At 43.9% G+C, this 12,147-nt stretch overlaps 2 protein-coding genes across 12 annotated transcripts in view; one reads left to right on the top strand and one right to left on the bottom strand.

The window, feature by feature from the left end:
- Fra10ac1 (FRA10A associated CGG repeat 1) overlaps positions 1 to 801 on the top strand; it is a 31,877-nt gene extending 31,076 nt beyond the window's left edge. For all 11 annotated transcript variants that reach the window (XM_087578034.1, XM_087578029.1, XM_087578017.1 and 8 more), the window contains one exon: positions 477 to 801. In XM_087578034.1, coding sequence (XP_087434160.1) covers positions 477 to 553 — 77 coding nt within the window. In that variant the 3' untranslated portion in view covers positions 554 to 801. The remainder of the gene's footprint in view (positions 1 to 476) is intronic.
- A 3,676-nt stretch (positions 802 to 4,477) lies between these two features.
- The window catches only part of Pde6c (phosphodiesterase 6C), a 55,839-nt gene continuing 48,169 nt past the window's right edge, over positions 4,478 to 12,147 (bottom strand). Inside the window, exons 18-22 of the mRNA NM_001416003.1 lie at positions 12,076 to 12,139; positions 8,390 to 8,464; positions 8,218 to 8,301; positions 7,507 to 7,663; positions 4,478 to 4,740 (exon numbers count right to left, since the gene is read on the bottom strand). Of these exons, the coding sequence (NP_001402932.1) occupies positions 4,679 to 4,740; positions 7,507 to 7,663; positions 8,218 to 8,301; positions 8,390 to 8,464; positions 12,076 to 12,139 (442 nt within the window). The 3' untranslated portion in view covers positions 4,478 to 4,678. The remainder of the gene's footprint in view (positions 4,741 to 7,506; positions 7,664 to 8,217; positions 8,302 to 8,389; positions 8,465 to 12,075; positions 12,140 to 12,147) is intronic.

The raw sequence follows: 12,147 nt of genomic DNA, 5'->3' as shown, positions 1-12,147 counted from the left end.
TCTACTAACTAAATACGTATCCACTGTTCTCAGACTAATAGAGCACTGTGGCCCGAACAGATGTCCTCACATTCCTGGGAGTGAGACTTGGTTTGTTTTTTTAGACATAGTTTCTGTTTCAGGCATTTCTTAAGCAGATCGTAATTTGAGGTAGTGAACAGAGAAGGTATAAAGTCAACAGAGAAGCAAAGAGAGGCAAAGATTTTTCACAAAAGACTTCAGAGAAAACTGAGGGGTTTGGAGAGAGGTACCAGCATGTGAAGTATTCAATTTTAACCATTTTGAGCATAGATGTGATTGTTTAGAGACTAAGAATTGTTTGAATTCTGAAAGCATGCTGGTATACAGAATGATAGCTAATATACTAGATGAAAATATTTGTATTAGTTTTTATATCACTTAATTTTTACTCTTGATTTTTTTAATTTTTATTGAGTACTCTTGATTATAATCAATATTTGTACTTTTTTTAATAGGGAAGAAGAATTTGATGATTATTTTCAGGATTTGTTTCTGTGACCTGGGAGAGAGAACCTTGTTTATTTCTTGGTGAGGAAACGTACGCAGACACTCAATGACCGTGTCCATGCTGTTGAGTCCGGACAGCACTGGGACAGATACTTCAGAGGCACGGGACGTTTCAGACATTTTCTCCTTCCCTGGTGTGGCTTCTCAGTAGCTCATCTAACACCTGTTTGGGCTCTAGCTCTCTGGCATATGACAAACTTGTTTCAAGTGTCATTGAATGTGGAGTGATTGGCTTTAAGCTGTAAATAAATTGCTTAGCTTCTTATTCTAAAATGTCAGTTTTTCCTTTTGTTGAATAATTGTTATTAACTCACTATGTGAGTGTTTACCAGGCTTCTGCTGTGTATGAACTGCTATGTTGAGCCCTGCTTTGGAAGTCATTTTACAATCCTTTCTGAGCTATCAGAAAGTAGCAGAATTAGTGTCAGTGCACCAGGGATAAATGTTGTGTAAGTCTCCTTATTGCTTGAAGGTGATATTTCTTTATATTAGTACTTATTTTGAGTAAAAAGAAACCAACCTTGATTTCTGAGGGAAATTATCTGAAACAGCCAACATCAAAGTTGGAATTTGTATAGTAGTGGGATTTCTATAGCTAAGCATTCTCACTATGAAAATGTATTGATCATTCAGTGGTCATCAGAAAATAGAGTTCCGCAAGACTAAATGGTTACTGGGACCAGTACATACCATTTTACAGTAGAACAATGTATTTTGGAATGGCAATACAGTCTATGATATCAAGTTCATGTATGAATTTAGATAATTATATAAAATCACAGCAATCTAGGGCAGTGGCCAATAATGGGAGTCATTTTACGGAGTCTTTGCAAGTCTAACATCACCTCTATAGCCGCTACATGCTATGGCTCAGTTCAGTCAGTGATGGTGACTTGATCAGGCCCTTGGCTAGGAGGCTGTGGGGTTCTGTTTTCAAATTACCAGACTCTGAAGCCAAATGCATATTAGAGAACTTCATCAGACATAACACTAGCCTCAATTCAAGTGCTAACTTCTAAGGGAGGAGAAGTTACTTGAGCTGACTGATAGTTTGGAGTTAAGAAAAAAAAGATCGCATAAAAACTATAGGAATAGTTTCTTATTTGGTAGCTGAAATAGCAGTGACTCCAGAAGAGTCTTAAGTGAAGTAAAGGGAAAAGGCAGTGTGTATGCATCAGTCTCTCCTCATAGCTGTTTCCACATAATGACATTTGGAGTATCATTCACTCTATGGACTGGGTGCCTACCATGTGCCGGGCACTGCTGTAGATGCCAAGATGGAGCTCGGAGCAAACCTGGCAAAAACTCCTTCCTGGTCTTTATGTCACTAACATGAGAGACGAGGCACCTGGCTTGTAAAAGCAAAGCAGGTGGTACTTGATTTCTTGTCTGTTTAAAACTAAATCTTGTTTGTTTGCTTTATTATAATTCATTTTCAAAGGCAGAGCTCTCAGTTCTGACTGATACTGGCAGCCAGCCATGATGCCACGATATATTCTCACTTCCAGCTGCTCACCAGAGTTAGCCGAGGCCTCTCAGGGAGGAGAGGGCGCTGGTGTGTTATCATATCCATCCTTCTCACTTACATGCAGTCTTCAACTTCTCATGGATGCATTAACTTTTCTGCATCGATATCAGAGATTTCAAACCCAAGTTCATATTCCATGACCATAGTAATCTCTACTTACCCCAAACTGCCTAAGCCCAGATCTTTATAAACATGAATTTACAGAGAGCATTTCTACATCAGTCTTGCCGTGGAGCTTCAAGACAAAAAACTTGATTCTTGATTACTTTGAACACCAAAGTAGGCACATTGATTACTACACTGGCTGTGCAGAGATGTGTGGCACCTGCACTGCCACTGAGCTTGGCTGTAGAGTCCTGGTCCAGGTTCCCTTAGAGCACGGAGTGGTACTGTCACTGAGAGTCAACAAGGGAACACAGGCCTAGTGAGGACCAGGAGGAGGTGGCAGACACAAAGGAAAGGACACAGGCCACATGGTTCCACCCATCCAAAATGCATTGCTTAAAAAAACCTGAATCTTACCAAGGCTAGAGAGATGGCTCAGCAGTTAAGAGCATTGGCTGCTATTCTAGAAGACATGGGTTCAATTCCCAGCACCCACTTGGCAATTCTGTCTGTAACTCCAGTTCCAGGGGATCCAACACCCTCACACAGACATACACATGTAGGCATAAACACCAATGCAATAAAAAATAACATAAAAATCCCTGAGTCTTATTTTATATGTAATGTACTTGAGGTGCATTAATCTTCAATGTAATATATCTTTTTTTTTTTCTTTTCTTTTTTTCGGAGCTGGGGACTGAACCCAGGGCCTTGCGCTTGCTAGGCAAGCGCTCTACCACTGAGCTAAATCCCCAACCCCGTAATATATCTTTTTTTCCTGCAAAAGCTTGGCCAGATACATGGTGTTTATTCTGTTTCTACTTTCGCCTGTGATTACATATATAAGAGAAGACATTTTAAATTTTCCTGATATACAACCAGACGTATATCATGTCCTGGAACTAACTGTTAGTCTTTAGTTTCTCTTAACAATTTATTATTTCTATTTTATGTATTTTTTTTGCCAATTTTCTTGTGTGTGTGTGTGTGTGTGTGTGTGTGTGTGTGTGTGTGTGTGTGGATGTGTGGATGTTTGTGCATGTTGTGACATGCATGTAGAACCCGAGGTTGGTGTTGCAAATCATTCTCAGTCACTCTTCTGCCTTAGTCCCTGAGGCAAGGTCTCTTCATCAAATGCAGAGCTGGCAAGCCTGCCCGCTCTGGGGATCCACCTCCACAGGCTAGGTTTTGGGACAAACAGCCTTCCAACCATAAACACAAGCCCCAAAGTAATCTTAACTGGTCTTTCCAGATGTCTTCTGATAATAGGTTCTTGCTCAATTAAATACTTAATTCTGAATATTTATTAACTGACTTAACTATAAAGTTATCCAATGGTGTCTTACCAAAATTCTTTCAATAAGAGTAATCATGCATGTTAAAAGTCTTCTTAGTGTACATAATGAAAAAATTATTTTAGAGTTTGAAAGGGAGAAAGCATAGGGAAAAACAGATTTTAATAAACTATTAAAGATATTTTGGCCATTGTGCCATTATCAAAGGACAAAAATAGAGAGGAGAGAGTGTGTGGATTTCTTCCGACTTTGTGTTTTCGTCTGTCTTCCATACTGTATTTATATGCATGGCTCACTCTATCCTGCCTCTTCTCTGAACATGCTGATGAATGATTTTTAGTTTGGAAAGCAGAAGTATGGATCACAAGTGTGAGTGTTACAGGCTGAGTCCCTTCCCCTTACCAATCCCAATCTATAGTACAACATGTTGAAGATAAGGTCATTGATGAAGTAAGTATGGCTGAAATGAAGTCTTGGGAGTGAGTCCTAGTTCAGTAGAACTGGCGTCCTTATAAGCAAAGGACAGAGACGTCCGTGTGACAACTCGGGGTAAATGGCCTCCTAAAACCCAGGGGGCCTCACTTAAAACCGAGCATGCCAGCACCCTGGTCTTAAACCTACAGGTTCCAGCCCAGTAGTTATGAGGAAATAAATGGCTGTGCTTCTGAGCCACCTCACATGTGGTACTTGTTATGACAGTTTTAAAAATGACCACAACCAGTGATCTATTTTACACTAGCATCTCAGGCTGAGAGATGGCTCGGCATTCATGAGCACTTGGGATCCCAAACCCACGTCAGACTGCTCAGTTACCTGGAACTCAGGCTCCTGCGGATCTGAAGCCAGCCCCCTTCTGGCCTTCGCCTGCACTGGCACATATGTCACACAGACTCAAAGAAGACACACATAAAAATCAATCCTAATAGATACACACAGTACATAAAACCTGCAACTCATTTCAAGATAGCAGTTTTTAAAATTTAAAACAAACTCACATAAAATCCATTGTTTTTGTCATGTTTTGTTTTTTGACTGAACTTTATTTAGCTCGCAGGTTTCCGGGTCATCAATAGATGATCTGGGCATAGTCCCATAGCAGAGTCTCTGGGGCTCCTTCTCTTCCGTCATTTCATGGTCACTGAAAGAACTCAAGGAGGTTCTTTTGGACATTTTTATTTTCCCATGGGAACTAAGATGATACTTGAAATACAGACGGGTTAGATTATAACATTAAGCACGTTTTGGACTTTTTGTCATCTGTGCTGCTTCCTAAATCTGTGGCAGCTAGTGAAAGACCAGAAAAAAGCATTATCAGGAGTCAGCGTGACACAGGGCTTGTACTATTACATCCCCATGGTATTTGTGTCACAGCTGTAACAACAGTTGCTTCGAACAACTCCAAAGGTTTGACTGTTTAACAATCATTTACTCACAATGGGCTCCCTTAAAAGTGTGACTCCAGTTCCAAGGGATCTGATGCCCTCTTCTGCCCTCTTTGTGCCCCAGGCACACACATGGTGCACATACACATGCAGGCAGGGTACTCCTCATACACAGACATTGGGAAAAATTTGAAAAATAAAATTCAAGATCCAGGTGTGGTGACACACGTCTTTAATCCCAGCACATGGGAGGCAGAGGCCTCTGTTAGTTTGAGGCCATAGTGGATTCCAGGACAGTAAAGCTACATGGTGAGCCTTTGTCTCAAAAAAAAAAAAAAAAAAAAAAAAAGGAAGAAAGAAAGCCGGCTGTGGACACCCCTGTAATCCCAGCAGTCAGAAGGCAGAGTCAGGCAGATCTCTGTCTGGCTAGCCAAGGCTCCATAGCGAGACTCTGTCTCAAATACAAAATAAAGGTACATTTGCTTAGCAGTTACACACTCAAAAAACCATCTCGGCGTCCGCCTCAGCAAGATTAAACAAGCTAGAATCGGAGCCAGACGCATGAGCCCTGAAGCCTACGGCTAGCACAGTGCTCTTAATTCCTAATGAATTCTCCAAGTAATGGACAAAAATTAGAAGTAAATGTATGCAGATGAAGCACAGAGGACCCGTGTGCAATCTGGGGGGGAATTAGGGGAGACGTTGGAATCAAAATAGTCACAGTAAATGGTGTCCATGCATGAAATTCTCAAAGGATTGATAAAAAATACTGTATTAAAGAATGAAGGCCTGCCTCCAATAAACTTAATACGTAAACGTCAGGAGTCACTTGGAAAAGGTGTCAGTGTCACCAAATTTCCTAGTCCTAAGAAATATCTCCCTATGGACTCCCATTCTCATGTGTAAGACAGCATAACATTAATCAAAATCCCTTCTCCCGTGTCCCCCGGGTGCAAGTCACACCTCCCCTCGCTGACCCCTCATTGACTGTAATGCATTGGCTGCAGTCTGCGTGCTGTTGGCCAGACACCCACACTACCAGCTTCATCTGGTACTTCGGTTTCTGTCCCCTCTTGACTACACATGGACATACTTTTCAATTATTCTGCCACACCCAGCTTACTCCCGCTTCAGTAGCTATTTTGCGTATCCTATCGTTTTCTTCACCCACCTCTGCTCCTTTGCGTGAGTTGGGACTTAGTTTCTTCAGACCTTAGCAGAGACACCCTGTTTTCTGGGGAGCCTTCCTAGTACATACCCCACGCACACGCCAAGGCTCACTACTGGGTTTTGTATTGGTTACTTAATGCCCAGCTCTCCCTTCAGAGGTTAAGAGCTTGGAGAGAAGGTCCCTGTCTTTCCCCAAGGCCTGTCTGACACGGAGCTGTAGGAACACACCCTCGAATGCTTTAATGAGTGGGCACAGGGGCATCAGACAGTCCTGCCTTTATTCTGTTGAGGGACCTCCATAACTTTGGTTTTCCTAACCCCGATGAACAGTAAAATCTGACCATGTGGTAGAATTGTATAGAGGCTTCGTCTTTGACGGCCTTCTACACATAGATGGTTTCTTTGCCAATAGGAATTGCTTATGGTGCCAAGCTTTGCAGACGGACATTAACATCCCAGGCTGAGGAAATAGCTCAGTAGGAAAAGAGCTTGCCACTCAGGCACAAGGACCCAAATTTGAGTCCCAGAATCCATGTGAAATGGCTGGGCATGATGGTACATGCTTGAAGTCCCAGTACTCAGGTGTCAGGTTGTAGGGTAGAGACAGGTGTGAGACTAGCCAGCCAGCTTTGCTGGCTCCAGGCCAGTTACAAAACCTATCTTACATGGCAAGGTGCACAGCTCCTCAGGCCCCAACCTCAGTATACACACACACACACACACACACACACACACACACACACACACACACACACGAGCAACCTACCACTACCATCGAATTAGCATTCTGCTTTCTGACATGCTGGGAATCAAAATTGGGGCTTTTGCACATGCTAGGAAATATTCTACCATTGACTACAGCCTCAGCCCAGCATCCCACTGTGAATATGAACACTCAGTAGAACAACTAATAAATAATTCACTGTAAGCATTTTAACAGGCTTTTTGAAAGCAGCAATAAACCCCAGAAATGACTGCAGGAGTAGGAATTTCAAGCCAGTGAAGGTATTTGGGAGACTTGGAGTTTCCTTCAAGCTACCCCAAGTGGTTGGCCAACTTTAACTTTACCTGTAGGACTTCCTTAAAATGTCAGTCTGTAAGACCCCTTGTATAACCTAGAGAAAGTTTCCAGACTCCCAGACAAGCTGTCCAGAGTGTCACAGCAGATGAGGCTGTCAGACTTGCACTGTGTTCTCTACTCCTGACACTTGGCCCTATGTTTTATTGAGAAGCCCTAGAGCCTCCTTTGAGAGGGGCGCTAGTGTCCAGTTGTAGCCTCTGCTGTAGGCGGACCAGTCTGGAACAGTTAACACCACCCAGAATTATGCATAAGATCTTGTCTGGGGAGCAAAACAACCCTGATAACCACAAACTTCTTACCTTACCTGCTTGCATCAGCAAAGCAGTTTCCTGTTAGTACGGTCTGTGTTTTTGTCAAGCAACACCCCCCTGCCCGCCCCCACACGCACACATACCAACCGATGAATCCACAGCTAACCTTTTCCATCTGAGGTAACTTCTTCCTGCTTTCCCACCTCCTCTTCAGTCACCTTCACCTTCGCCTCATACTCCTCCGCCAGTGATTTCCATTCCACTCTGTTATTCTGAAGGCCGGTCAGCATGGGGGTGATCTCCCCGTGAAAGCGAGAGAACTCCTGCAGAGAAGTTGAGGTGGGAGACTGGCTAATCAGATGTTTGACTTTCAGTAGCGTTCTTGTGTAAAAGAGAAGCTGTGAGGGGAGCAGAGTTTGGAGCTGCTGGGGTGAGCCTGGCTGTGTCTGAAGCTTGGGAAAGATGGGTGCTCTTTGAGGTCTGTCAATGGCTCATATGTAAGTTCTTGTACATTTTACTCCACTCTGAATAAAAAAACGTGAGTACTCAGACTACTAGGGGAGGAATAACCTAATGGCTTTTCTTCATTGCTAACTTTTTTTTACTTTGGTTAGTTTTATTTATTTATTATTTATTTATTTATTTATTTATTTATTTATTTATTTATTTATTTATTAGATAAGGTCTTGCTATGTAGCCCAGGCTGGCTTGAAACTTAGCATGTAGTCCAAGGTGACTCTGAAATCTTGACTCCTGCCTCCCGAGTGCTGGGATCGCAGGTGTGCACCACCACACCTAGCTCACTTTAATTATAGTCGGAAAGCAAACTTCTCAATGAAACGATTATACAGTCCATTCAAATAATTTGTTTACATACCTTATATACAAAAGTACAAACAAAATCAATGAATCCCACTTGAAGTTTTGGGAGTTCACCCTTTTTGTTTCTGTCCATCATAGGCTAGAAAGAGAAGTGAATCCTTTTTAGTCGTTTTCCAGGGCCTTAGGGGTGGTTTCTAATAAGTAACAAATTACGAAACGGTCTTTACAATTGGTTGCTGCTGAAGCACTGTCCTTTCCAGATCTCCTTGTTCCCAAAATTCATTTGCAACCAGAAGTGCTACCTGCAAAAGACAAGAGGCATGGCTTGTGATACCCCCTGCTAGACAAGAACTCCCAACATGTTAGCATGAGTGATATCTGAGGGTAGGATTTTCCAGCCAATGTTTGAGCTGTCATCAAACAATCTCCTCTGGAGTTATAAAATGAGGTCTACTGGAGGGTTCTGGACCAACTCTGAGGACCATGTCTTGAAGTCGTTTCCATCACTTCTCAGTGAAGAGGGGGATGGGATGATTTTGAGTTTCTCAAACCAAACTGCCTTGGGCTTTCATGGTTTCCAATCCTGTTTTAATCTCCTGTGGTCATCTGGCATAGGTCTGCATATTTTGAACACACACACACACACACACACACACACACACACACACACACACACAGAGAGAGAGAGAGAGAGAGAGAGAGAGAGAGAAGAGGGGATACACACATTTTTATAGCAGTGAGAGGTTAATTCATATAATGAAAAATGAATACACCCTAATGATGGATACTGGTTTGCTGACCAACATCAATGTAAACCAGGATGCCAAGAAGGACAAGATGAGATGTTGTCTTTCTGATGCTCAGGGTGCAGTGAGGACAGTTTGCCCTCAGTGTGAACATACTCCAACACTAATAGGCGTACTGCTACGGATGAAGGAGGGGGAAGGAAAGTGGCACTTCATGCCAGAGGGAGGGTGGCAGTGTTTCTGCTTGTAATAGGTCTTTAGATTATAAAGGTGGAGAAGGCGATGCCCCAGGAGAAACAGACGGCCTGAGGCTTATCCAAGAGTTTAGAGTGTGTGGTGACAGCTTGGGGTGATGGGGATGACCCTAGGAGTGTGAGGTAGGGACAGGTAATAAATGGCAGGCAGGTACTTTATTGGGGAGGATGAACTCAGATCTCCAGGTCAAAGCTTCCTTCTTTATCAAATGGTTGTTTTTTTCTGTACAAGTGTTATGAGAAGAAAGGAGACTTCGTGTGTGTGTGTGTGTGTGTGTGTGTGTGTGTGTGTGTGTGTGACCGTGTCTTGCTATGTTATCCCGTGCAGCTTGAACTCACAGTCATCCTGTCTCAGTGTCTCAGGTTCTGGTCTCATAGGTGTGCATCATCGTGCCCAGCTCAAAAAATGCATTTCTTGCATGCATTGGGAAATTTCTGCAGTGCATCACTGACAACCCTTTCCAGTCATGGAGCAGTCAGAAGAGCTAGATAATTCCGGTCAGAGGACAGAAGAGGACAGGGAGTCACAGATGAAGATCAGCTGGGAGGCCAACACCAGACTTCCCGTCAAAGTCTGGATAAATTTTTTTTTCCTTTTTAATATGTGATCTCATGTAGCCCAGGTTGGCCTCAAATTGAGTAGGTAGCCAAGGATGTCCTTGAACTTTTGATTCTCTTCACCTCTCAAGTGAGATTAGAGGCATTTACCAATATGTCCAATTTATGAGGCGCTGGATTCTGAACTCAAGGCTTCCTGCATTCTAGAAAAGCACTCTCCCGACTGAGGACACATCCTTAGTCCTGGACATAGTCTTTTTTTTTTTTTCCATCTTTATTAACTTGAGTATTTCTTATTTACATTTCAATTGTTATTCCCCTTCCCAGTTTCACGGCCAACATCCCCCTAAACCCTCCGCCTCCCCTTCTGTATGTGTGTTCCCCTCCCCATCCTTCCCCCATTACCCCCCCCCCCGACATAGTCTTAACAGAGGCCATATTAGGTGTGACAGACAGAAAAGATTTAGAAATGATGAGCTCAAGGGAGATCCTGGATGTCTGGTTTAAGCACACACCCACACACACTGGAGCAATGGCTCAGTGGGCAAAGTGTTTGCAACACAACCCTGAGAATCTGAGTTCAAATCCCCAGCATCCACGTAAAAACCTAGGAATAACCCCCACACAGTGGTTATATCGGGATTCACGTGAATCCCTGAAGCTCACTGGCCAATGAGTCTAGCTCAAACAGCAAGTTCCAGGTTCAGTAAAGAGACCATGGGAGCAAGGCCAGCTAAGTAGAATGAACCATCCATTCTACTGTGGCCTCTTCTGACTTATCTCCCATACTGAGAAGATCACACAGCGAGTTCATTTAATAGGTCTTATTAGGTAACCCAGGCTACCACCGAATCCTGAATCCTCCTGCCTCAGCCTCCTCGCAAGTAGTCAGATTACAGGACTGAGATATCATGTCTGGTGAATTCTAAATAAAAAGTTTATAGCTTGTCCAATAATAACAAATTCTGCTACCCCCCCAAAGTCGTCTGTGTCTTTCCTTGTTCTGGGACATGATCCAGTGACCTGATGGCCTGCTGCTGTTTGTGAACATCAGAATAGGACTCTGGAGTTGTCAGAGTTCACTGTGTGGCCTTTCATAGGATTTAGGTAGCACCTAATGTGTGACAGGAAAAGAAATGCCATAGGACTTACCTGACTCTGTATCTCACAGGGCTTGGTGATGGCAGACAAGTCACAGGTGTGTGGTAGGTCACAGGTGTGTAATTGACAGGTCACAGGTGTGTGACAGATCACAGGTGTGTGGCAGGTCACAGGTGTGATGGGTCACAGGTGTGTAACTGACAGGTCACAGGTATGTGATGGGTCACAGGTGTGTGACAGATCACAGGTGTGTGGCAGATCACAGGTGTGTGGCAGGTCACAGATGTGTAACTAACAGGTTACAGATATGTGGTGGGTCACAGGTGTGTAACTGACAGGTCACAGTTGTGTGACAGATCAAAGGTGTGTGGCAGGTCACAGGTGTGTGGCAGGTCACAGATGTGTAACTAACAGGTTATAGATGTGTGGTGGGTCACAAGTATGTGATGGGTCACAGGTGTGTGACAGATCACAGGTGTGTGGCAGGTCACAGGTGTGTGGCAGATCACAGGTGTGTGGCAGGCCACAGGTGTGTGGCAGGTCACAGATGTGTAACTAACAGGTTACAGATGTGTGGTGGGTCACAGGTATGTGATGGGTCACAGGTGTGTGGCAGGTCACAGGTGTGTGGCAGGTCACAGGTGTGTTGCAGGTCACAGGTATGTAACTGGAAGATTGTGTGGCTGACATATCACAGGTGTGTGATGGGTCACAGGTGTGTAACTGACAGGTCACAGGTGTGTGACAGATCACAGGTGTGTGGCAGGTCACAGGTGTGATGGGTCACAGGTGTGTAACTGACAGGTCACAGGTATGTGACAGATCAAAGGTGTGTGGCAAATCACAAGTGTGTGGCAGGTCATAGATGTGTGGTGGGTCACAGGTGTGTGGTGGGTCACAGGTGTGTGATGGGTCACAGGTGTGTGACAGATCACAGGTGTGGTGCAGGTCACAGGTATGTAACTGGAAGATTGTGTGACTGACATATCACAGGTGTGTGATGGGTCACAGATGTGTAACTAACAGGTCACAGATGTGTGGTGGGTCACAGGTGTGTGATGGGTCACAGGTGTATGACAGATCACAGGTGTGTTGCAGGTCACAGGTGTGTGGCAGGTCACAGGTGTGTTGCAGGTCACAGGTATGTAACTGGAAGATTGTGTGGCTGACATATCACAGGTGTGTGATGGGTCACAGGTGTGTAACTGACAGGTCACAGGTGTGTGACAGGGAAGGAAATGCTATGAGACTTGCCTGACTCTGCACCTCCCAGGGCTTGGTGATGGCAGACAGGTCGCAGGCAGTCATCATCATGGCCCTTATGAA

Source organism: Rattus norvegicus, chromosome 1 (genome assembly GCF_021556685.1).
Source record: "Rattus norvegicus strain SHRSP/BbbUtx chromosome 1, alternate assembly SHRSP_T2T, whole genome shotgun sequence".
In the NCBI taxonomy this organism is placed as follows: Eukaryota; Metazoa; Chordata; class Mammalia; order Rodentia; family Muridae; genus Rattus; species Rattus norvegicus.
This window is presented reverse-complemented; position numbering and strand designations above follow the sequence as displayed.